Source organism: Eretmochelys imbricata, chromosome 2, assembly GCF_965152235.1.
Source record: "Eretmochelys imbricata isolate rEreImb1 chromosome 2, rEreImb1.hap1, whole genome shotgun sequence".
NCBI lineage: Eukaryota > Metazoa > Chordata > Testudines > Cheloniidae > Eretmochelys > Eretmochelys imbricata.
Window position 1 is genome coordinate 155,411,399 of NC_135573.1, and position 27,697 is coordinate 155,439,095.

Below are 27,697 nucleotides of genomic sequence, written 5' to 3' on the forward strand. Positions count from 1 at the left end.
TCAATGCAAGCAGCTAAGTATGCACACACGTGTGATATACTAACCGCAGCAGCTTTACACTGACATAACTTGTGTCGACCAAAGTTTGTAGTCTATACATGGCCTTAGCCAGCATTACATATTTTACACTTGTCAAATAAAACCGTTTATCAGTTATTCAAGAATAAAGAAGCTTCCTAAGCAGAACTGTGGACAGAGGAAAAGCCTCTTAAGTAAGATGGCCTGTAAAATAGCTTGCCCCCAATTGCCTCCTCCATGCTGACCCTATTCTGCACCAGATTAGGATGTCCCACCACTGAGTTTTAGTGACATAAAGAGCCTTTAATGACTTCTCCATATTAAAGAATATTTCACACCTCATAAGAAGGCTCTGTTGTTACCTAGCAGCTCTATCTTCTTGGGGAACCAGGGCACAGTATCCAGCCTGTTTGACTCACAAAAGACCTTCCCCTCTCTTCCCTCAAGTCTTTGCTTGAACCAAATCTGCATCAGAAGAAAGATTTACAAAAAGCAATGAAAAGGCAGTGGGAGACGCACCTAAACCCTTGGGATAAAGATGACATAATTAAGGAAACTCCCCTAACCCCATTTGCATAGAAGATGGGACAAGGAGGCATCTCCAGTAGCATACAGCATGGAGAACAGAGATTCCAAGGTAAGAACCGCATGGAACTCTGGGACCAGAAAAGCAGGGAAGCACTGCATGATGGAGGATCTCTGCTCCAGATGTTAATGAACCCACGCCTGCACACACCCAGCTCAGTAGTTATCAGACCAACTCTAGTAATAAATCCTTTATTGTTATCCAAAATAGTGAAGTTCCCTAATTGCATTGTGAGCTCTCTCCAAGGAACACTGCCCAAAGCCAGGAATGATCAGCTGCCACGTCTAGCCTGAACAAAACAACTTTGGTATTCTCCCTTGCTTACACATAAATCTAGTGTTCTCCCTTGAACCATTGTTGCTTCTCGACAAAAACCCCTATCCATGCTCAAGTAAGTGTTCTGATGCCTGGATCCAAAATCTGCATCAGTTCCATTGAGACTTCATCTTCTCCTGACTGATCGTGATGGAGGCTCTGCTTCACTCCAGCACTCCAGACCCTCAGCTACCACCACCACCTGGAATCCCCGATCAATTCAAACGTCATGGAGTGGTGAGAACCCAGCTCTCTCTCTCTCGGTATAGCCTTCTGACCCTGACTTGTGTGATGAGTTGTTTTCTAAACCTGACTTTTATAATCAAGTTTAAGTTAGATTTAATATTGTAACTGTTTTGTTTGTTTGGCTCCCCTATGGTTATAAGCTGGCAATAAATAACTTTCGTGATTAAGCTGGTTGCTTCTTTCTCTCTGTCTCCCCCCTCTCCTCCCCCCAGCCTCCCCATGGGTGTTTTTTGGTTTCCTCATTCACTCTGCAGCAACACTCCTCATTCCTAAGCTAAAAGATCCCTGCAGCGCCAAAAAATCCTATGGGGGTTGATCATCAAGTGGGTTACTACCAGAACAAATGTAACGTGAAAGTGGGGAGAGAGACGTGCTGAACCTGGGACATACGAGGGTGGCAGCTTGGAAGTGCTGCTCGACCCAGCCTGTTCAGGCGTGCTCTATTCTGGTGCGGTGCACGTGGCCTATGGCAGCCTGCTGAGTCCAGGGACATATCAGGGGTCAGCTTGGGAGCGCTGATTAACCCGGTCTACTCAGACGCGCTCTGACTGTGTGTGTGTGTTCATCTGCTTCCGGGGCTGGAAGAACCCAGCCCTGGGGAACCTAACGTCCTGCAGGGCAGCACCATTGGAAGGGAACTTGCAGTAGGGAGAAGTAGAGCTCGGTATAAGAACACAAGTGACACAAGCAGTACACTGATAGAAATACAGAACCACCCCACCCCCAAGAAGAGTAACCCTAGTATTTCCCTTCCCACTTCAAAAACAAAAGAAAAAAAGGGAGTGGAGGAGGATGAAACACCTGTGGGCTGGAAGTATGAATGAGAAATTTACATTCAAAAGTTCGTATTTTAGGAAATTCTAACCCAAATGTGAAAGGACTTAGAATGGAAGTGCTTCCTCAACATCAACTACAACTTCTCCTCAGAACAGCAGTAAAAAAAAACAAACACACCTCTGCATACTTTACAAAGTACCTTCACACTTCATTACATTCAAGATAAAGATCTAGTTCTCTGGGAAATTCAATATGCTGGTTAAAAAGAATTTTAGTAATTTTAAAAGTGGAGTCTCGCCTTTTGTTAACATTTGCTTAAAATGGAATTAAATTCAACTCCTATTGGACTTGAGATGGGGGATGGTGGAAAGGGAAAGGGCTGTATCATTTCTTTGACATGCCTCCTAAATGGGCTATTTGAATTTGTAAACTCTTCATTTCTCTGCCAGATTGGAAGCAACATGCGAAAAAGAAGTAGGGTATAAGGAAGTTTCTTTGACTGAGTAAGATCAGCAGCTAAGATCTGCTTTCAGATCTGCAGCCTTGAAGCACAAAAGAACAGGCAATGTGATATTACAGCTGTCCCACGAATGCAAAAAGCTGCTTTCATATTAATGCAAACTTTTTAAAAAATCCTATATAATTATACTCAGTTGTCTGTGTGCCTGTATGTTTCACTTTACGTGAGGTGAACTACATCTCCATTCCTGAGCTGACTTGTGAGTGTATCAGAGTAACAGCCGTGTTAGTCTGTATTCGCAAAAAGAAAAGGAGTACTTGTGGCACCTTAGAGACTAACCAATTTATTTGAGCATGAGCTTTCGTGAGCTACAGCTCACTTCATCAGATGCATACCGTGGAAACTCCAGCAGACTTTATATATACACAGAGAATATGAAACAATACCTCCTCCCACCCCACTGTCCAGCAGGACAGTGGGGTGGGAGGAGGTATTGTTTCATATTCTCTGTGTATATATAAAGTCTGCTGCAGTTTCCACGGTATGCATCTGATGAAGTGAGCTGTAGCTCACGAAAGCTCATGCTCAAATAAATTGGTTAGTCTCTAAGGTGCCACAAGTACTCCTTTTCTTTTTGTGAGTGTATGTCATTCCCATAATATTTTCCTATGGCTATGCCTGCCATCCCAAAATTTCTAATCGGTTTCTTGGTTTTTCACCAATGACCCGTTTTTTAAAAAAAACATGAAAGTCATTCAGCTAGAAATACTAATCCTGTTTTTTTAAAGAAGAGACATTTTACAGTTTAGCATATATTTTTGTCTTCTTTTCTTAGTCGTGAAAAGACTTTCCCTCTTACTAATGACATTGCACACAATGCAGTTCTCTACAGAACAAACTTCTATGACAACAAGAAGACAGAACTAGATACTATGAAGATTAGCACGTTATAAATACAACAGCCAGATTATACAGAATTTCCTGATAGGAAAGATTTTCTGTGAGGCCACTAACTGAAAATATGTTTTTTAAATTGAAAAATGTGAGACTTGTGAAGTATTTTAACCAATATTAAGCTTCAAACTTTTCTGTATGAGGATGTGTTGGTTTAACTCTAATGGTCAATCCTTGTAAACAGCGTTTCAGATGTTAGCAGCAGCTAACTCCAGATTTGGCTTCAAGTGTAAGGGCAGGTGGGACAGAATGAGGGTGAAAAGAGACAAGAAGGTGCTCATGGGGGAAAGAAGGAAGGAAGGAAGAAAGAATGAGGGAAGAAAGAAAGTGAAAGATACAGTTTTCATGAAAGTAGAGGGATCAGAAAAGAGCAGTAGCATCCAGGCCCATCCTTGGATGATCTATAAGGCAGTATAATGTGTTTCTAAACCTCATATAATGGTCTTGTACTTTTACTGCTTTCCTGCCAATTACGAAGATATATTTCTGTGTAAACGGACACTTCATACTCAACCTGCTCCTCCTGATTGAGGCTTTCGGTGATGATATACGAATTGTTTTCACCATTTCATAGATAACGAAGTAAGTAAAAATGTACTAAGTGATTACCATAACTAAGCAATGGAAAAAGAAAACGTAACTACAATAACCCCAAGATTGCTTGTACCTCACAATTTAGTGCTCTTGTTACGTAACTACGCCTATTAGGCTACCAATATTTTCCTCTTCCTTGGATAGCTGATTAAAGCATGTATTAACTACATAAACTGTGCAGTAAAATAATCTGTATTCTACATATGGTGACAAAACTGTGGTATTTGAAAGTTGTATTAAAATTCACCTCTTGTCATATAAGTATGAAGTTTTACTAAACTGAAGTATTTATTTCCACAATATCTGGTCAGAAAACCCTGGAAATATACTATCATAAAACAAATATAAAAATACCACAATACAGTACATAGAAAAATGAATTCTACTACCTCCTCCTACCGTCGCAGATCTTATTAGAGAAGACTTTAAAGAGGTGTCCTCCTGTTCATTAAACTGTCTTTTAAGTTCTTCTGCAGATTCTGAATGGAGTTGTAGAAATTCTTTTATGGAAAATGAAGCTTCCTCTTTAACTGGATTTATCATTCTTTGGAAAATTTGTTTATCTTCCAGTCGGACCCGCAAACACAGTTTCTCCATCTCTCGGATATTGGCTCGCAGTTGCTGCAATAGTTTTAAAAGGTTATTTGTAACTTTATGGCATACTGCTACTCCTACACACCTCTTTCAAGGGGGTGATGTGAATTAACTACAGTTATTTTAATTTTTAAATAATCCAAAAAAAATTACATTTCAATATTTTGTATAAATTGAGAAAAATAAAAATTCCAAAAAGGTCATCTTCTCAAGCAACCAAATGCTTTAATTTTATTCTAGTTAAAATGAAAATATTCTAAACAAAAATCTGTTGCACCAAGGAGATAATGGGCATATTTTGCACAAGTAGTAAGAATTCACCTACAGTAAGAAAAATGTTCTTTCCCCAATGTTTTGTTCTTTCCTGTTTTATCTGTGCACAGGTCTATTCCCACAGTACTTCACTTCCTATATCTGTGACAACTGGTACTTATAAGTTCTTTCCCTGGAACCAGTACGACCCACACAATCCACCAGATACCCAGCAGCTCAGTGCAGTTGCTAATTCTGTACCCTCTCACCCATTCTAATAAACTGGCTGTACACATGGGAGTAGCCACTGACATTTGGTACCTAAGTAGCCACCTATAGCCCTGATTACAGATGTCATATCTAAGGCCTTGTCTTCACTATGAATGTGCCCCAATTACAGCTATCCATATAGCTGCTGCACAAATGTAACCCTTAACACAGACAGGCAGAGCAGTTATTTGCACCAGTTGCTCTTACCATTCCTTGAAACTGGATCCTCCTCTGTATATTTAATCTCCTGTCCCATTGTGCCTACATGGGCTGCAGTGTTCCAGTTCTTGCTGCCGTATCAGTAATAGCAGAGAAATGTACTGATTACCAAAGGCAAAAATGATCTCAAAGTTTCCCATGTTCATCAACCAGACTGATCTAAACGTCACAAAAGCTAACCAGACGTGCAAGAACAAACTTCTGTTCAACCACAGCTAAACCACCTCTCTCATCACAAGAGGAGCTGTCCACAAGAAAAACTCTCCATGAAGATGTGGTCAACACTATGAATATGTTTCAGAACCCAAACCTAGTGGATGTAACACACGGGACTGCTATGACACCTGATATATTTAGCACATTTTGCAAAGCAGTCACTGTACTCTACATTTACACAGGAACTCAGAGGTAGTGGAGAGCTGCTTTAGTTTATATCGACTCATTATGACGATTCTACACAGATATAAGGGCCAAAAATCACTGTAGTATAATATTTACATAATTACAACCTTTTCATGACCCCACTGCAGCTTAGACCCAGCTCTGCTTTCCAAACCAGCACGTCTCTACCCTGCACAAGATTTGGACAAAGAAAGAATCATCTCACTGTTGTACCAGATACTGCTGGTTAGCATTTTACACACACTTGGCATAGGTGTCAGTGTCTGTAGAGGGTACAAATCCGTGAGTGTGTGTGTCAGACTGTTTAGAATTTCAAGAGTTCTAGAACACTATGGATCAGAGCCTGATATGGGTCTAACGGGTTAAAGACTTACTTGAACTCGACGAGATCTGAATAACCAGATGACTGTGCACAGTTATTTATTGTTAAGGACATTAATGTATTATAATTAAAGGTTGCGGGTTTACCACAGGATCACAGAACCTATGATTTCACTGATTTTGCCCTTAGAGCATCACGGACCACTGCTTCACATTCCCTTGGGAGTGGAAGGAGAAGGGAGGCTGTTCATCAAAGCATATTTGAATTCTAAGATGTTGTACTGTGCCATCTTGCTTTCTTTGTGCAAGCTTTCTTCTGTTGTGAGTACTACCCGCCCTCACTTTCTTTCAGACAAAATATTCAGACTGATGTGTGAAAGGGGGCTGGAAGCGTAGGTTTGTTTTGTTTTTGTTTTTTCAATTTATTTCAGTTGGTTAAGAGTGAATTGAGCGCTGTCAGACGAAATGGTGTATCCAAGATAATAATGCTTTGCATTTATACAGAATATTTTCATTCAAAGAACTCCAAGTGTGAAGAGGAGCTATATCCATTTTACTGATTGGGAAACAGGTACCAATAGGTTAAATGCCTTGCCCATAGTCATATGACGAGTCATTGGCAGATTAGGAATAAAATATCAGGCATCCTGGTCTAATTGCTAAATGACTCTACATCCCTAATTGCAGCTGCATTGCTATTTCTGGGAAACATCTGAATCAGCTAGCATCAGCACTCATGTCCTACAAACATTTTTGATCACAAGAATCAAAAACTTCGTTGGTGGTGGAACAGAGACAATTACGGCTAAATTATGCCACTGCATGTGGGGGTGCATCAGAAAAGCACAATGTAGGGAGGAAAGAGAGGACAGAAAAGGAGGAGGGAAGCTAGCATTGGCACAGAACAAGTGGCCTGGTGAGGGGATGGCTTTGCTAGGAAGAGTGCAGGCTACACCTGTTGGGCAGATATAACAAGGGACATCATTTTCCATACACCTCCAGACGTACTAGGCCTTACAAAGGCAGAATACTACTACCAACTACTCACTACTGTTTGAGTGAATACCTACCTACCTCTTCTCCCCAGTGCAGCTCACACTCGTAAGAGCTATAATTGAACCCATTTTAGGAGATGTGGAAGTCACGAAATATTGTCTGTACGTATGCACTGTTCATGTTGCACCTCATGGAAATAGTGGTAATTTACAGTGTATTCCACCTGGAAAGCTATATGTATTTTTAAGTGTGCAAGGAGAACCTGGTGCCTGCTCATGGAAAGGTTTTCCCTAACATTACAGCAGGGTTAAGGAAAGCTCTGCTGCACCTGGGTTCCTTGAGGGTTCAGGCTGAGGCAAAGGAATAATGCAGCAAAGGGCCTCGAAACAGGATTACCTGTTTGTATATCTCCTTTAACCAAACAAACGGTTTCAGAATTACTCATTTAAATGAAGCAGTGGGGATGCCACCCATCAGGCTCAGATCCACAAAGATAATCAGGTGCCAAAACCCCAGACTTGGGCAACTACGTCCAGTTTTAGGCTCCACTGCAATTCACAAATTCCCACCAAACTCTGTAGGTACCTAAATTCACTCGGTGCCTAAGTTTTCAGGATAAAAGTTCCCACCTTTGAGCATGCACATCACTGCCTCCTTCTAGGCATCTGGAGGCCTACCTCCCACTTAAACCGCAGAGCAATTCACAAACTGGGGGAACACAGGTGTTCGTCCACCTAAATCGCAGTGTCCAATCCAGTAGGTGTGCTCAGAGCAGTCTACCAGAGTGAGTCCCATTCAAAATCTGGCCACCAGAGGAGAAGGAGCTGGAGAAGGTGGAGGTGGTGCCGCCTGCCTTGTAACTTTTAGCTCAGTGTTTAGAGTATTCACCTGGGATGTGGAAAGTCCAGGTTAAATTCCCCACCCACCCACGCACCCGAGAAGGAGACGGGAGATCCCTGTTGAAATCCTACCGCTCAAGAGAATGCTCTAAACCAGTGGTTCTTAACCTTTACTGCAGCCTGCACCGCTTTGGTTCTCAAAATATGTTTTTGCACCCCTTATCAAACATCGTTGAAGTAGGTCAGTTCTTTAAACCTAGATATATCATAACTGTAGAATGAAAGAGATAGAATTATATACATATAAACATAGGTTCGATGAAACAAAGTAGTTGTACTTTCGTGCCTGTGCTTAATTTGTGTTTTCAGTGATTTACCTTCTAAAAAAATCTGGCATGTCTCGCACCCCCAGGGGGTGCATGCACCCCAAGTTAAGAGCCACTGCTCTAAACACTGAGATATGGCATATTCTGATACTGGGCTCCTTCAGTCTCTACTGTTAAAGCTGTTCCACTGTGTTTAAATAATGAAGAAATGATTGGAGAAGGGGGACCGGCCACAGGGTCTCCCACCTCCCAGGTTGGTGCCCTAATCATAGAATCATAGAATCATAGAATATCAGGGTTGGAAGGGACCCCTGAAGGTCATCTAGTCCAACCCCCTGCTCGAAGCAGGACCAATTCCCAGTTAAATCATCCCAGCCAGGGCTTTGTCAAGCCTGACCTTAAAAACTTCCAAGGAAGGAGATTCCACCACCTCCCTAGGCAACGCATTCCAGTGTTTCACCACCCTCTTAGTGAAAAAGTTTTTCCTAATATCCAATCTAAACCTCCCCCACTGCAACTTGAGGCCATTACTCCTCGTTCTGTCATCTGCTACCATTGAGAACAGTCTAGAGCCATCCTCTTTGGAACCCCCTTTCAGGTAGTTGAAAGCAGCTATCAAATCCCCCCTCATTCTTCTCTTCTGCAGGCTAAACAATCCCAGCTCCCTCAGCCTCTCCTCATAAGTCATGTGTTCTAGACCCCTAATCATTTTTGTTGCCCTTCGCTGGACTCTCTCCAATTTATCCACATCCTTCTTGTAGTGTGGGGCCCAAAACTGGACACAGTACTCCAGATGAGGCCTCACCAATGTCGAATAGAGGGGGACGATCACGTCCCTCGATCTGCTGGCAATGCCCCTACTTATACATCCCAAAATGCCATTGGCCTTCTTGGCAACAAGGGCACACTGCTGACTCATATCCAGCTTCTCGTCCACTGTCACCCCTAGGTCCTTTTCCGCAGAACTGCTGCCTAGCCATACGGTCCCTAGTCTGTAGCGGTGCATTGGATTCTTCCGTCCTAAGTGCAGGACCCTGCACTTATCCTTATTGAACCTCATCAGATTTCTTTTGGCCCAATCCTCCAATTTGTCTAGGTCCTTCTGTATCCTATCCCTCCCCTCCAGCGTATCTACCACTCCTCCCAGTTTAGTATCGTCCGCAAATTTGCTGAGAGTGCAATCCACACCATCCTCCAGATCATTTATGAAGATATTGAACAAAACCGGCCCCAGGACCGACCCCTGGGGCACTCCACTTGACACCGGCTGCCAACTAGACATGGAGCCATTGATCACTACCCGTTGAGCCCGACAATCTAGCCAGCTTTCTACCCACCCTATAGTGCATTCATCCAGCCCATACTTCCTTAACTTGCTGACAAGAATACTGTGGGAGACCGTGTCAAAAGCTTTGCTAAAGTCAAGAAACAATACATCCACTGCTTTCCCTTCATCCACAGAACCAGTAATCTCATGATAAAAGGCGATTAGATTAGTCAGGCATGACCTTCCCTTGGTGAATCCATGCTGGCTGTTCCTGATCACTTTCCTCTCATGCAAGTACTTCAAGATTGATTCTTTGAGGACCTGCTCCATGATTTTTCCAGGGACTGAGGTGAGGCTGACTGGCCTGTAGTTCCCAGGATCCTCCTTCTTCCCTTTTTTAAAGATTGGCACTACATTAGCCTTTTTCCAGTCATCCGGGACTTCCCCGGTTCGCCACGAGTTTTCAAAGATAATGGCCAATGGCTCTGCAATCACAGCCGCCAATTCCTTCAGCACTCTCGGATGCAACTCGTCCGGCCCCATGGACTTGTGCACGTCCAGCTTTTCTAAATAGTCCCTAACCACCTCTATCTCCACAGAGGGCTGGCCATCTCTTCCCCATTTTGTGATGCCCAGCGTAGCAGTCTGGGAGCTGACCTTGTTAGTGAAAACAGAGGCAAAAAAAGCATTGAGTACATTAGCTTTTTCCACATCCTCTGTCACTAGGTTGCCTCCCTCATTCAGTAAGGGTCCCACACTTTCCTTGGCTTTCTTCTTGTTGCCAACATACCTGAAGAAACCCTTCTTGTTACTCTTGACATCTCTCGCTAGCTGCAGCTCCAGGTGCGATTTGGCCCTCCTGATTTCATTCCTACATGCCCGAGCAATATTTTTATACTCTTCCCTGGTCATATGTCCAACCTTCCACTTCTTGTAAGCTTCCTTTTTATGTTTAAGATCCGCTAGGATTTCACCGTTAAGCCAAGCCGGTCGCCTGCCATATTTACTATTCTTTCGACTCATCGGGATGGTTTGTCCCTGTAACCTCAACAGGGATTCCTTGAAATACAGCCAGCTCTCCTGGACTCCTTTCCCCTTCAAGTTAGTCCCTCAGGGGATCCTGGCCATCCGTTCCCTGAGGGAGTCGAAGTCTGCTTTCCTGAAGTCCAGGGTCCGTATCCTGCTGCTTACCTACAGAATCACTGACCTACAGAGTGAGTCATTCATATTCATTCATTCTAATTCTCTCTCTCTCTCTCTCCCGCCCCCACTCCACCCAATGATTGTTCCACTGTGGATAGATACTTAAATAGTCATTGGGCACGCAAGACAGAATGACTGTGTAGTGTTTAGGGCACCCCCCTGAGAGGTGGGAGACTCTGGGTCCAGCCTCCTGCTCCAAACACTCTTTCACTATCTATGTACAATGGAACAGCTTCAAACATTTTGGTTTGGGGGTTTTAGCACAAAACATCACCTAGACTTTTAAAAACTAAGAACACATGACTGATTTTTACTAAAAACTAACATAAGAAATGTATAGTACAAATTATACTACTTGTTGATTTGGGATAGACTTTTCATGCAAGCATAAAAAATGAATGTTGCAATATAAAAATAAGAATCGTATGACATTCTAAGCATGCATAATAAATCATTCTTCATTGAACTGTTTACCATTGTTTTGAACATTATTCTTAGAGTGGAATGAGGGAACAAATAGTTTGGGAGGGGTGTTTTTAAGGTGAGAGTTTTCTTCATTAATGCAAGGGAGTTAGAAGAGGCAACATTGCTTGCCTGGAAAAAGTAGGGTGTAGAGGTTGTTTATTTTAATTACACGTCCTGGATATAATTAAATGGTTTTTTTTAAATAAGTGAAGAAACCCTTCCCCCGCCGACAGAAATGTAACTACATATAAAGGAAATGAATCCAACCTCCATAAACACTCTACACACTGAGGGGAAGGTCGTGGTAAAAGACGTATTAAGCAATCAAAGAGAGCGGAGAACTATTGATTCGTAAAAATCAATTGTCAAATTAATCAAGACTATACCATACTGTATGTTTAAATTAATAGTATTACCAGACAATCTTAGGCTGCAATATTTAAAATTAATCCCACGTATAAACATTGATTACCAATAAAGGAAATATGGAAGACACAAAGTATGGTGTTATAAGATACTGAGTTGAAATAGAAGTCTGATATAATATTTCCCATAAATTCTTCATTTAAATCGAACAAGTTAGACAGTTCTTCCTAGTATTTCACCTTAATTTGTGTTTTAAGCAGCCAAAAAGTGATCATAATCACAATCCAGAAAACAAACTTCTCTTTTTTAGAAGACCTTTGGAATTTGGCAAAAAACAAAATGGAAATATCTAGGCACAGAACTCTAATTACTTCTTCTGAGCATACATCAGTCTATCTAAAGAACAGTATGAACAGAAATGAGTGTGAAATTTACATGGATAAATTCTATCATACCGCTTTGTTTCCAGAACAAAGACAGTTATTCTGTCTTCATTCTCAAATGAGACAGAAAACCATAATCCAAACAGAAACCTCCTTTGTAGTTTTGTTCTAGAAGGAACAAAAAACACACACACAATGTGTAAACGATGTTGGGAGTGGCTAATATTTTTTCCAAAAAATTTCTGAACTGCTAGTAAACCTCCTGAATAGAAAGTCCCCTCAGACCCTTGACAAATTAGGTAACTTTTGCTCAGGGCTTGTATTAGAGTATACACAGGACGCAGCATACACCTACCTTCCCCAGACTTGCCTTCCAAAATCTAAACCAGTGGTTCTCAACCCATGGCCCAATCAGTACACAATTGTGGTCCATGTGACAGTCTCATACAGGTAGTATATATATTGTGTGGATGCCAGCCACATAACATAGAGAGAGAGCTGTATATGCGGCCCACAATGGTAAATCAGTTGAGAACCACTGATCTAAACTCTTGTTTTAAAAAAATCTTCAGCTCTCCCTGCTGTGAAAAAAACATTCAAAACAAGAACCAAGGCCTTGTCTACCTGGAGGGATTTTAGGCATTGGTGGCCAGCCACCGGTATAGCTGTAGCAGTGCAGTTGGACAAAGCTACTGTAAGCCATAATTCGCACTGGTGCATCTTACCCTGCTTGAAACAGGAGTAAAATGTACCACTATGCAAGGAGTCTGTACCATTACAACTACATTGATGGCTAGTCACCGACAGCTGTAACTGGAGCAAATTCACAGTGCAGATAAGGCCTGAATATAAGCAACAGAGTGACATCTGCCTGAGTTTGCAGACAGTCTAAAGCAACAACTCCAAAAGAAACAAACCACCGTTTCCAAGAGATAAAGTCAAAATGTCACTATTTTATTGCTGTTTTAAACAAGGCGATGGAAGATCACATGAAGATCTGCACAATCTACCATCAATGATATTTCATCCTAGTCCCATGATTTCTTCCCCTCCAATCAAGTAGCCACACCCAAGCTGCCAAGGCGAGGCACCTGAACTTCAATGAGGGAAGCCAAGCCTGAAGAGCCCACCAAAATGCAGCACAGCATGCATGACTGTATTCTGAATATCTGCAAAATCTGTTGTAAGTGGCCATTATGGTGGTGTTAAATGAGCGGAGCTTAGTTTGTGGGTAGACAATGAAACTGTACCACTGTTTTACCCTTCCCCTCACAAATCTGTTTTTTTTAAGCAACCTATCTCAAGTGCTATGGAAGCATGGTTTCCTTTATCCAAGCACCTTAAGTATTTTGAAGTTGTGAAGCTTTAGTTTGTAAGACCTGGAATGTCTCTTTATAGTATCTGGAATCTTGATCTGCCAGTTTTCCCAACGAATTTGACTACTGAAATGAATGAGAGCCAATCTTTGTTTCAAGTGCTTGTATATCTTGCTATATAATAAAACAGCAATATTACTTAGCTCTTATATAGAGCTTCCATCCCTAGATCTCCAAGTACTTTACCAGGGTGAACAACATGCATTATTCCCATTGTAAAGATACAGAAACTGAGGCACAGAGTTTGAGCCTAAATTCTCAGAAGTATCCACAAATTTTGGGTGCCAAAGTTAAAACATCAAAGGCCTCATTTTCATAGGTATTGACCACCAGCAATTCCTACTGACTCCACCAACACTTCACAATAAGGAAATTGGAAAGAACTCTAAATGTAACAATGTATACTGGGACTATCTCCCTTTCCAAATCTTTACAACACATTTAATAAACAATATTTTTACATCATAGACAGCAAAGTTAAAATTGTGAAGGGGCATAAACTGGATGTGATGACAGTGAATGATGAGAGGTTGTGTGTCAAAAAGGAAATGGCGGGATCCTTTCACTGTTCATTTCCAGACTGTCTAACATTTAGGGTGAGGGAGTGGTTTGCAGGTGTGTGTTTCCTGTATAGAAAGTGTGATACTGTTTTGGGGCATTAGCTGAATTCCAGTGAAAAACACTTTCAGCCTTAACTCTCTTTTAACAAAGTTTTTGTCTGTGAATTTCCCTGTTGTTTTACAGAGTACCAAACATTTTAAATTCGGTTAACATGTAATTTGGAAAAATGCCACATTTTTCTCTTAAAATGTTGTGCTAACAAGCAATACCTAGGATTACTAAAACTAAAAGGAATTTGCAAAATACTGTATAAATTGCTCTATTTTTTTTCAGTTATGCATTTTACAGTACTTTGTGTATAGTTAGTTTCATTGTTTCTCCTGCCACCTGCTAAAAATATCCTTAAAAACATCAACAGTGGAATGGGAAAACATCTATACAAAGTAATTAAATTTCAGGACATACTATTTAAAGTGACAGGTTTCAGAGTAACAGCCGTGTTAGTCCGTCTTTGCAAAAAGAAAAGGAGTACTTGTGGCACCTTAGAGATTAACCAATTTATTTGAGCATGAGCTCTCGTGAGCTACAGGTCACTTCATCGGATGCATACCGTGGAAACTGCAGTAGACATTATATACACACAGAGACCATGAAACAATACCCCCTCCCACCCCACTGTCCTGCTGGTAATAGCTTATCTAAAGTGATCATCAAGTTGGGCCATTTCCAGCACAAATCCAGGTTTTCTCACCCTCCGCCCCGCCCCCCCCCCCCCCCCCAAACTCACTCTCCTGCTGGTAATAGCCCATCCAAAGTGACCGCTCTCTTCACAATGTGTATGATAATCAAGGTGGGTCATTTCCAGCACAAATCCAGGTTCTCTCACTCCCTCACCCCCCTCCAAAAACCACACACACAAACTCACTCTCCTGCTGGTAATAGCTTATCAAAAGTGACCACTCTCCCTACTCCCTACTCTCCATACTATTTAAAGTATGCCCTATCAGAACCTATATTCTTTTGAAATAGTTTTTAACATTCAAGTTCCAGCATCTAAATCCACTCTAAAGCATAGCACTATTCACAAAAAAATCTTAACACAATGGATTTACTATTACCTTATCAAAAGGAAAACAATCATAAAAACAAAGAGCAGAGAGAAAACCTTAGTCTTCTAGTTTGTTCTTAGACACTGTAAAACTAATATTTCAATCAAGTAGTATACAGTATGCACAAAAACAAAAAGGCTTCAACTGAAACGATGCAAAAAGCAATAATTTTCTTGATCATTATCAAGGGCATGACACAGAATATAGTTTTAGCAAAGCTAAGATACATAAAAGACTCATGGAGACCTTACAAAGTGTAATAGAAATCTTAAAATCTATCCAGGATTCTCCCAGAGATAGAAATTGTCAACTTTCAATGGAACAGATGCCATCCTAGAGCTAGCATAATTCATTTTATCTTGAACTGCAAAAACGCTGAGAATATAAAATTTAGACTTTTCCACAAAAGCCAAACATATCAGAGACAATATAGTAACTTTAAATTAGGTTAATATACCGACCTGACCTTGATGAGAAGGAAATATAACCTGATGAAACTAATTCACAGGCTGATTTAGCAAGAATTCGGCGAGTAAGGAGTTACAATACTCAAGTCTAGATGTTCTTACAATGTGAGTCAGAACCTCCTTTTATTTTGATAGCAAAGGGTGCACACTGACACCATTCTGACAAGGTAAAAGGAAAAATTTAGAAACACTCTTGTAACACGATCCAGCATAAAACCATCTTGAAGTCTAGGGCTGAAGAAACATTACCAGATTCTACGAATTCTAATATTACCTCCACTGAGGTAAACAGAAGACACAGTGCTTAACTGTGGCCTGAGGAGAAGAATTTCAATTTTATTAGTATTTAATTTTTTTACTTCTTAGATAGACACAAATTCATTGTCAATAGGCAGAATCATGTTCTCTGTATGCAGTGGTGTATTATCAGAGAAAGGGAAGTAGATCGAAGTATCACATGTGTAACAGTGATATGGCTGGCCATACTAATTGAAAATACCACCTTAAGGAAACATACTCAAATCAAGAAATATGAGATCCAGAACAGAGCTCAGGGAAATATCCAAAAGGGTCAACCTGCTATCATAGTTATGCTACCTAATCCTGCCATAGGAAACATTACTGCAAAAAGAAATAAAAGCGGTGTGACCAGAAGAGATATAACCCTCCCCTCAGGAGCTATGCTTGATAACTATCAGTAAGGTGGCACAAACATGCATCCGATGAAGTGAGCTGTAGCTCACGAAAGCTTATGCTCAAATAAATTGGTTAGTCTATAAGGTGCCACAAGTACTCCTTTCCTTTTTGTGAATACAGACTAACACGGCTGCTACTCTGAAACAAACTTTTAGTCACTCTTCTCATTATTAAGGATGAGAGTTTGTCATGGAGGTCACAGAAGTCACAGATTCCATGACCTCCGGGACCTCCATGACTTCTGCAGCGGCTGTTTCAGTGCATATGGGAGGGGACTCAGGGCTGGGGCGCTGGAGGGCTCTGGGCGGCGATTACCTTGGTGGGGCTTCCCGGAAGTGTTGACAGTCCCTCCCTCTCAGTTCCTAGCTCCGTGCGCTGCCTCCACCCACAGTTCCCGGCCAATGGGAGCTGCAGAGCTGGCACTTGGGGCTGGAGCAGGGGCAGGGGCAGCGCATGGAGCTAGAAGCTGAGGGGGGGACATGTTGCTGCTTCCAGGGAGTCATGAGAAGCCAGGTAGGGAGCCTGCCAGTCCCGCCAACCCCCATCCCCAACACAAGCAGGGGTCCCAGGCCACGCACCGCCGCCTGCCTCCTCCAGTACCAGCGTTAGTGCCAGGCCACCCCCCCCCCCCCGAGCACCCGCGGTATCCCCAGGCTGCCCCCATTCCACCTAATTTAGTCGGGGGTATATAGTACAAGTCATGGACAGGTCACGGGCCATGAATTTTTGTTTACTGCCCAGGTCAAAAAGGTCCCCTGGCGGCTCCGGTCAGCACTGCCGACCGGGCCATTAAAAGTCCGGTCAGCAGTGCTAAGGAAGGCTAGTCCCTACCTGGCACCACGCCCCAGAAGCAGCCAGCAGGTCCAGCTCCTAGGTGGGGGGCCATGGGGCTCTGCATGCTGCCTCCACCCTGAGCACCAGCTCCGCACTCCCATTGGCCGGGTTCCCTGCCACAGCCCAGAGCCCCACTCCCACACCCTGAACCCCTCATCCCCTGCCCCACCCCAGAGCTCTCACCCCACCTCCTGCACCCCAACCCCCTGCCTCAACCCACAGCCCCGTCCCGCACTCCAAATCCCTTGGCCCCACCCCCCCGCCTGGAGCCCCCTCCTGTAGCCCTCATCCCCGGCTCCATCCCAGAGCCAGCACCTCCAGCCTAGAGCCCTCACCCCCTCTCACACTCCAACCCCCTGCCTCAACCTGCAGCCCCCTCCCACACTCTGAATCCCTTGGCCTCACCTCCCAGCCTGGAGCCCCCTCCTGTACCCCAAACCCGTTGTCCCCAGGCACACCCCCAGCCCAGAGCCTGTACCCCTTCCCACACCCCAACCTCCTGCCTCAACCGGAGGGAGGGGGAATGTAGTGAGCAGGAGTGCAGTGCCTCGGGGAATGGGCAGGGCTAGGGTGTTCAGTTTTGTGCGATTAGAAAGTTGGCAACCCTATCCTGCAAACCTCTTGTCACCTGCAAAATTTTAATCATGAGTGGTTCCATTGACTGAAATGAGATTATTCACAGGCTTAAGAATTTGTACAATTGGGGTCTGGTTCCTCATTCAAAGACACACATACCTTGTGCTATTTATTTCTGGAATGTCCCTTCATGAGGAATTTAAGGACTGCAAATGCCAATTCAGAAATATTTACATCCTATATGGATTGTAGGGAAACATACTGCAACCTAGATATGACATACCAACAACCATGAAAAACTTTAGATGATCCAGGACTATTAAAATACCAGAATATGTGGTGAGATTTGGGGGTTTTTTCTGTGAAAAGCAATTATGGGCAAGAATACAAGTAAATATTTGGTATAGATTGTTATATGGATATTACTGATTGTATGATTTCCTTGTTTCTTGCTCTTACACATTTAATTTTAAAATTCGCAATTTTAAAACTTTTTCTCTTGATAATTTTTTGTATTTTTCTTGTTTGGTCTATGTGTGAATTACCTTTCCTGTCACGTTACTATTTACTCTATTCACACTATTTACAGGTAGCCCTTACTGTCTGTGGTATTATGTTTTCTTATGGGTGTAAAGACTCTGTTTGTAGGGAGAAGGTCTTCAGAGAAGACACAGATGAACAGGGAGAAGCCAGGATTGTGTGGAATTTTAGGTCTGCATGACAAAGAATGAACAGGAAAAGTATAGTCCTAGAGGATCACATGACACGTGTCAGCTGTGAACTATCAAAATTCCTGTGTTCAAATCAAGAGGAAGACACACAAAAGCTTGCCACCTGAGTAAAGAAAAGTTGCTGATCATGAAACTGAAAGTACAAAATAATTTCCTGCCTTTGTTCATAATTCCCTATCTTGTACTAAAAAGAAAAGATGTCATGGGTTTCAGACCAGAAATTTAAAAATGTTGTTTTATAAATAGCACATGAAAAAAAAAAAAGTGTATTTAATGCTAATGAAATGTGTTTTGGATTGAAAGATTTAATTAAGTACTGAGTCCTCTAGTTACCTACAGAATTTGCTTGGTACGGTACAATTTCAGAACTAAAGATAGTTCCTGCCTAAAGAGTTTTTTCCCCTTGGGCCAAAAACATAGTTCAGCCTCTAGGAGCATTCAATTCTTGTTTTCTCTGCTAAGGCTACCAAAGGTTGCAATTAGTGCCAGGCTCATATTTACTAAACTCCTGTGTGTTATTAATGAACGGAAAGGACCTGCCTGAGTGTTTTAGAACAAAGAACTAACCTTGTTAGAGTTGATAAAAGATAATGTAAACACTGGAACAGACACCAATTTTAATGATGAAGTCAGCACTGGCTTCACTGTTCAGCTGAGGCAAATCCACTTCTCCTTGATCACAAACAGATTCTTTGTAGCACAACGGATGCAGTTCCATTGCAGGAGGATGCAGAAAGTGGGTAAGGGTGAAGTATCATATGTGGAAGCACACAGAAACAGGAGGGGCTGGGGCACGGGACAGCTACTGAAGTAGCTACTGAAGTAGTCTCCACAGAATGGCTTCTCACACATGACCAACAGCTGACCCCATTACTCAGGACAGACAATGGGCACAGGATATGACCCTTCATGAACAAGCCAGAGAGAGATAACTATGGTTAAATATTGAAAAATATTAAAATTTTACAAACACAAAGCACCTTCCCAGCTCCACAGCTTCTAAGTGTTTAAGGAGAGGGGCTCTCTCTTATGCACTTCCTATGGTGTCTAGCACAGGGATTCTCAAACTGGGGGATCGCAACCCTAAGGGGGGCACGAGGTTATTATGTGGGGGTCACGAGTACATGCATGAAACAGAGAGCAACTGCTATAAAATATATAATTTAAATCTAGCATTTTAGAAAATTACACACACACACACGTTTGTCACAATGTAGTATGTTTAGTTCAAAAAGTATTGTAAACATATAATGCAGCGATCATTATTCCTAAATAAAATATATATTGTATCATCGCCACTTTAAGGAAATTGGACTCTGCAGATTGTAGTATCGTGAGTGCAGGTTTGTTGTCTCGAGACTAAAAAGGCAGGACTGAGACAACATTAGAGGGCTTGATTGTTCAGCTGTTGAAGAGCTGCATTAAACAGCAGACCAATCAGAACACTGAGATTGGCAAAAAAATAATTTATAATTTAACAGTCAGACACAGAGGCAGGGGCAGTGCTAAGGGGGGATTACAAGGGCTATAGCAACCCCAAAATTTGCCTTAGTCACCCCCCTTTAGCTACCCCTCCCAGCACAAAGGTCAAACATTACACAGTAGTAAGGGAGGCACGAGATGGCATTGCCACATAATTCTGCAGTTCTGCGCTGCTGCTCGTGGCAGCAGTGTCTTCAGAGCTGGGTGCCCAGCCAGCAGCCGCCACTCTCCAGCCACCCAGCTCTGAAGGCAGTACCTGCTGCCAGTAGCAGCGCAGAAGTAAGGGTGGCAATGGGGTGCTACTAAGTCTGCTGTGAAAAGCCCTATTTGTATGTTAATATCACTTTTCACAACAGACTTACTAGTGCTCCACTGCCACCCTTACTTCTGCGCTGCTGCTGGCTGCAACACTGCCTTTAGAGCTAGGAGGCGCTGAAAAGTGACATTAACAGATATATAAATATCACTTTGCACAACACCATTTACCTGCTAACAGCCCTGGATTCATCCTGGCAACATGTCACATCCACAGTTCCTGTGCTCAGCTATTCATTAGTTACTGCTCAAAGGGAAGGACATAATGGTGGAGCAGAGGTCTGCTCTCACACTCATCTTCCCCCACTAAAGTCAAGGGAATCAATTCAGAGGCATCAGGTTCTAGTGTGGGCTTCCACACACAGCTCCCACCAACTGCTTCTTCCAGATATCCTAGAAGTAGAGTTCCAAAGCTCCCTCAAAGCCCTTCAGAGACAGAAGGTACCAGCACTGCTGCCAGACCCTGTGGATACTTAGCCTGTCTGGCACCACAGCCTTCACTACAGCATCAGATATCCCAGGAGACCCAGCAACTCTACTGCCAATAGTCTACACTAGTCTTAAGGCCATCAACTACTTTCCCCTGCCTCATTATGCCCCCTGTAATTGTCACTGATCCTCCCCATAGCCTTTCCCCTTTTCCTCTTCTCTCCAGTTTATTATATTCTTTAACTTCAAATATAATATCAAACATACTGGGTGTACTGGTTGATCACAGGACAACTATGAGCCGCCAGTGTGATGCAGCCATGAAAAAGGCTAATGCCACCCTAGGATGCATCAGGCTCGGTATTTCTAGCAGAGATAGGGAAGTGTTAGTACCATTACATAAGGCACTGCTGAGACCTCATCTTGAATATCATGTGCAACTCTGGTCTCCCATGTTTAAGAAAGATTAACTCAAACTGGAACAGGTGCAGAGAAGGGCTACTAGGATGATCAGAGGAATAGAAAATCTATCTTATGAGAGAAGACTCGAAGAGCTGGGCTTGTTTAGCCTAATCAAATGAAGGCTGAGAAGAGATATGACTGCTCTCTATAAAGACACCAGAGGAATAAATACCAGAGAGGGAGAGGAGTTATTTAAGTTAAGGGACAATGTTGACACAAGAACAAAAAGATATAAACTGGCCATCAACAAGTTCAGGTTTGAAATTAGATGAAGGTTTCTAACCATCAGAGGAGTGAAGTTCTGGAACAGCCTTCTAAGGGGAGGAGTGGGGAAAAACAACCTAACCAGCTTCAAGACTGAACTTGATACATTTATGGAGGGGATGGTCTGATGAAAATTCCTATAGGGACATGTGGTTGATCTGCAACTGCTAGCAACAAACATGTCCAACGGGCAGTGATGGGACACTAGATAGGGAAGGGCTCCGAGTTACTACATAGAATTATTTCCCAGGTGTCTGCTTGTTGGGTCTTGCTGAAATGCTCAGGGTCTAACTGACCACTATATTTGGAGTCGGGAAGGAATTTTCCCCCGGGCCAGACTGACAGAGACCCTGGGATTTTTCCACCTTCCCCTGCAGTGTGAGGCATGAGTCACTTACAGCTTTAAACTAGTATAAATGGTGGATTCTCCATAACTTGAGGTCCATCAATTACGATTTGAGGACTTCAGTAATTCAGCCAGAGCTTATAACAGGAGTGAGTGGGCAAGGTTCTGTGACCTGCAACGTGCAGGTGGTCAGGCTAGATGATCATGATGGTTCCTGCTGACCTTAAAGTCTATTTTCCAGTATTGTTACATTTTAAATATATCACTTATTCATACTACAGAAGCACAGAGGTCACAGTCATGTTCCCCGCCCTTGCCCACCTATCCTGTCTCCTTTTCCCTCCATCACCTTCGCTGCTGCCCTCCACAATCTATATGATTTTGTTTTGTTTTAAATCAAGATTTATGCAGTACTTCTAAACCAACTCATTGTCTTATACTTGTCACATTTATGCCATTGTGCTTACCCTTCTCTTGATTTTGTCATGTCATTATTTGGGTCCCTATCCTCCAAAACACTTACACACGCTTAACTTTAAGTACCTGAGCAAACCCATTGAAGTCAACAGAAACACTCACATGGGTAAAGTTAAGCACATGCATAAGCTTTTTGTAGGATCAGGGTTCTAAACTTTCAACTCTTTGGGACAGTGGCAATGTCTATTTTGTCTCTGTAACACCAAGTACACTTTTGGGCATTCAGTAAATAATAATAATAAAATGAGTTAATATTGGCATATTTTGATCACCTGGGTTTGCAGCTAAGGGCTATCTTACACACTGAGTTCACAGGTTTAACTAAAGGTGTTGTTTTTAAATTGATTTTAGTTAAACCAATGCAAAAGGCTGAGTGGACTCTCTTATTTTGGTTTAAGCCAGGCTTACTGTGGTTTGGCTAAATCAAACAGATTTAAGCTAAAACAAAATAAGCCTCTCTTAAATCCAAATAAGAATTTACACAATGGGCTGCACTGGTTTAACTAAATCAGTTTAACTAAACAGGTGCAAAATTCATGTGGAAACACGACTATGGTTAAATATGAAGCTAATTGCCTCATTAAATGATTTGCACCTAGGAACCCTGTGCAACTGGTTGGAAAAAAGGGATTATAGATGATTTCTGCAAAAATATTACAATACATAGCTTTGAGAGAAGAGAATTTCTCATATTAAAAAAGAATCCATGGACTAAATTTAGAGGAGTAATTAAGAGACTCAGCGTAATTTACACCTTCTTCTATCCCTCTCAATAGTCAAGTTGCATTAACTTAAACTCATGCCCATTTACCATTTACCACTTATGCCTTGTCTACACTGGCAAGTTTCTGCACAGTAAAGCAGCTTTCTGGGCTGCAACTCCCAAGGTGTACATACTGCCAAGCCACTTAGAGCACAGTTGTGGCACTTTAAAAAAAAACAACCCCAATGAGAAGTGTACAGCTTTCTGCACTGGGGCTACGGCGCTGTGGTGCCAGTGTAGACACCATGGCGATTACAGCACCGCGACTGGCCTCCGGGAGGTGTCCCACAATGCCTGTTCTCGCCTCTCTGGTCATCGGTTTGAACTCTACTGCCCTACCCTCAGGTGACCAACCGTCATCCCCACCCCGTAAATTCCTCTGGAAATTTGAAAGTCCCCTTCCTGTTTGCTCAGTGCAGTGGTCTCAGCGCATCTTCGCAGGTGGCCATGCCTGCTCCATGCACCAGGCGATCCCCCACTTGGAGCAATGCCGAGCTGCTGGACCTCATCAGCATTTGGGGAGAGGAGGCTGTCCACTCCCAGCTGCGCTCCAGCTGTAGGAATTCTGATACTTACAGACCGATTTCACGATGCATGACAGAAAGGAGCCATGACCAGGACACATTGCAACGTAGGGTCAAAGTGAAGGAGCTGCAGAATGCCTACCACAAGGCGTGGGAGGCAAACCGCTGCTCTGGTGCTGAACCCACGAGCTGCCGGTTCTACAAAGAGCTGGACGTGATACTTAGCGGTGACCCCACCTCCACTGCGAAGGCCCCTGTGGATACGTCATTGGCTCGCGTGCCAGTTGAGAGTGGATCGAGCCAGCAGGAGGAAATCTTGGATGAAGATGTGGACGGGGACCCAGAGACAGAGGATGACTCAGAGGTCAGAGATGCATACAACCAGGAGCTCTTTTCTACCCCAGAGGAGCCTAGCCAGTCACAGCTGTCAGAGATTGGCAAAGCGCAAACAGGAGAGGAGGCCGCTGAAGCAAGTTGTTGGGCGCAGGAGGGCAGGACGGTTGCAGAAAGCAGGCTTGTCTCCCACCGCATGCCTAGTCTGAGTGCCGGAACAAGCTGCTGATTGACTCCCTCACTTCATGGAAATCTCCCTCAGAGATTTACAGGAAACTCTCGTGGAGATACTGGGCCATCCACTGCCGCAGGTTCTTCAGCAGAGCTCCTTTGTTTCTTGCCCCATTAATGTTAACTTTCCCGTGCCACTTTGCCGTCCTGTGCGGGAGGACCATTGCTGTACACAGACAAGCCACATAGGGGCCAGGGCAGAAGCCACAGGCTTGGGGAAGACCCTCCCTTGATTCGCTGCTCACCCTCACCAACGAGATATCTTCCATAATGATCGCATCCTGTGGAAAATGAGGGACAGGAATGATTATCAGCCCCCCACCCCCTACAGTGCTGGCTTTCCCCCAGAGCCATGTGCCCAGTGTACAGCAGGATCCGGGAGGAGTGATTTACCCTGCCCCTGCAGCTACTCACCATTTTGGGGGTCTTGTGGCTCATGTGTGCTTGCCTGGGGACAGCCAGTTAGTGACAGGTGTGAGAGTACTGGCGGTGTTTTAAAGCACTGAATCAGTGCCGTCTGTGTTGCAAACAATACTGCTTCTGTAAAATGTTGCATTTAAGCTTCACAGAGATGACTTTGGGAGCCCAGCCTCCCTCTGTTATCTGTGGCGGAACGACTGCGCAGAATTAGAAAGCGGCCAAGAAGAATTAAGGAGGACTTTCTGCATGAGGTTATGATGCACTCCACCGCCAAGAAACAGGAATTGAAGGAGTGGCAGGAAAGTGAGAAGAGGGACCGAAAAGAGAACAAGGCACACTAGAATGAAGCTAATGGAGCGGCTCTTTAATGTTATGGAACGCCAAGAGGACACGCTCCACGCAATACTAGCTCTTCAAACCGAGCAACTCAGCGCCCACCCTCCCCTGCAGCTGCTGTCGCAAAACTCTTTCCCATTCTCCCCCCAAACACCACCAAACTCTTATCAACTTCCTGGCTCCAGTCTCTATCTATGGCATTCCACTCCTCCCTCCTCACAGTCCAGTATTGTGGATTCCCACTACCCACTGCACTCAACACCCATCCCTCTGCAGTTTGGCCCTGCTGAAGTACAGTACCTGCTGCATTTTACTCCAAAGGAGAAGGTTGGATGTGATCCCCGGACATACACAAATCTTTAGCCATCCTGGGACGCCCTCCTCCTCCTGGGACCTTCCCTTCCTTGATCCCCCTCCCTGCTGATGTATTTTTTCATTTGACTCTTCCCTCCAGTTGTTGTCTTTTAATAAAAGAATTATGTTGGTTTGAAAGCAATCTTTATTCTATTAATTGAAAGCAAAACGAGCATTGCAAAGCAACTTACAATTATGTTAAACCCCCTTATTGCATCATGTGCACCTATCACCTCTTAGCATTACAAGCACTGCAATCCCAAGCATAGCAACAAATATTAGTGGCTTTCAGCTTCAGATTGCTACCTCAAGGCATCCCTGATCCTTATGGTCCCACGCTATGCTCCTCTAATAGCCTTGGTCTCTGGCTATTCAAACTCAACCTCCAGGTGCTGAGCCTCTGCAGTCCAGCCCTGAGTGAAGCTTTCACCCTTACCTTCACAAATATTATGGACTGTATAATACGCAGCTATAAGCATAGGAATATGGTAATCGGCCTGGTTCAGCTTCCCATAGAGGCAGCACCAGCGGGCTTTTAAACGGCCAAAAGCACACTCAGTCATTCTGCACCTGCTCAACCTGTTGTTGAACCACTCCTTGCTGCAATCAAGTTGCCCCATGTATGGCTTCATAAGCCACAGCATTAAGGGGTAGGCGGGATCTCCCAGGATCACAATGGGCATTTCAGCTTCCCCTACAGTGACCTTCTGGTCTGGGAAGAAAGTCCCTGCTTGCAGCTTCCTGAACAGGCCAGTGTTCCGAAAGATGCATGTGTCATGCACCTTTCTGGACCAGCTTGAGTGAATGTCAATGAAACACCCACGGTGATCCACAAGCACCTGGAGAACCATTGAGAAATACCCCTTCTGATTAATGTATTTGGTGGCTAGGTGGTCTGGTGCCAGAATTGGAATATGCGTGCCATCTATTTCCTCTCTGCAGTTAGGGAAGCCCATTTGTGCAAAGCCATCCACAGTGTCACACACGTTGCCCAGAGTTACGATCTTTTGGAGCAGGATGCGATTAATGGCCCTGCACACTCCCATCAACATGACTCCAGCGGTCGACTTTCCCACTCCAAACTGGTTAGCGACCGATCGGTACAGTCTGGAGTAGCCAGCTTCCACAATGCAATCGCCACACGCTTCTCCAACAACAGGGCAGCTCTCATTCTCGTGTCCTTGCGCCACAGGTCTGGGGTGAGCTCATCACAAAGTCCCATGAATGTGGCTTTCCTCATCCGAAAGTTCTGCAGCCACTGCTCCTCATCCAAGACATGCACCGCAATGTCATTCCACCATTCAGTGCTTGTTTCCTGAGCCCAAAAGCGGTGTTCCACTGTGGACAGCACCTCTGTGAATGCCACAAGCAATCTCATGCCGTAGCTACTACGCGTGGCGAGATCAATGTTGCACTCCTCTTGCCTTTGTAGTTTAAGGAATAACTCCACTGCCTCTCGTGACATGTTGGTCAGAGCAAGCAGCATACTAGTCAGCAGTTGGGGATCCATTCCTGCAGCCCGAAGAGGTAGGGCACGCAATACACAAACCACAGAAAGATGGCGCCAAATGCGGATGGAAGCACAAGGATTTCTGGGATACAAAGCAATGCATCATGGGTCACTAGGACAGGACCCAGGATGCCCCGCGACCCCCTCCACCTTCCCAAAGTCTTAGCAGCGGAAGAGAAAGAGGTCCTCTGTGGGATAGCCGCACAGACTGCACCACTCCGAATACCACTGCAAGTTCCACAAGTGTGAAAAAGCTATTGTGCAGGCAGCTGAGAATGGGAACACACAACAGCGGTTTCCCTTCAGCACTCTCTGAGCAGTGCTGTAACTGCCGGCATTGTAACTTTGCAAGTGTAGACATGCCCTTATATACAGGGTGGGTCAAAATCAATGATTTTTAAAATTAAAAAAATTGGATTTTTTTATTTAAAAATTGGATTTTTTTGATAAAATGGTTTTTGAGGAAAAATCTATCTAAAGATAGTTTTAATTAAGATACATTATAGCTCAAAGCTATCTTATCATGGAATAGGGTTTATAAATTCTAATTCTATAGTATGAGACAATATATTCATGTAATGTTTAACAAAAGTTTTGTAAATGAGTTCCAATAGTTCATGGATTAGGGACCCAATCTTATGGGGTTCCAGAGTCTTCTGTATAGATTATTTAGGTTAATCTTTCCATTTACCCAACGGAACTCAGTGCTCAGTCTAGATGATACCATCAGAGATGCTTAGTTTTGCAGTTCTCAAACTGTGGATTTGTTCTCCAGAGGTAACATGCTTGTTAACAGCAAAAATGTTTTTAAATAAATAAGTAATATATAAAGATGAGAAATAAAAGACCTCAACTCTATTGTTCCTCCGCAAATTTGTGTACAGAGTCAATCCCTTACCTCTCTCTAAAAGTGCAAAGTTTCAGAAAGTTCAATGAATAGCAGATAGTTGGGGGCAGAATACATAGGACAAGGAAAAGAAGACTGGCAATAGATGTGAGAAGCGAGGGACATATGCTTCTTTTGTTAAAATATTATATGTTTGCTGCTGAAGAAAAATATCCAGAATACTTAACGTTGTTGTTTTAGTTAAATAAAACAATTTAAATGTCTGTCTGGTGATGTTTTCCTCCTAATACAGCATGGCAAGAAAATCCTTCAAATATTAATGATTAACCTGTTATTTGAATTGGAAATAGTTCACCTCCCAATGACTTCATAAATATCTGCTTCAATTACTTTTGGTAAAT

At 43.3% G+C, this 27,697-nt stretch overlaps 1 protein-coding gene across 5 annotated transcripts in view; it reads right to left on the reverse strand.

Moving 5' to 3' along the window:
- Nucleotides 1-27,697, reverse strand: part of STX17 (syntaxin 17) — a 92,995-nt gene that overhangs the window by 14,057 nt on the left and 51,241 nt on the right. For all 5 annotated transcript variants that reach the window (XM_077810870.1, XM_077810872.1, XM_077810869.1 and 2 more), the window contains exon 4: nucleotides 4,340-4,571. In XM_077810870.1, the coding sequence (XP_077666996.1) occupies nucleotides 4,340-4,571 (232 nt within the window). The remainder of the gene's footprint in view (nucleotides 1-4,339; nucleotides 4,572-27,697) is intronic.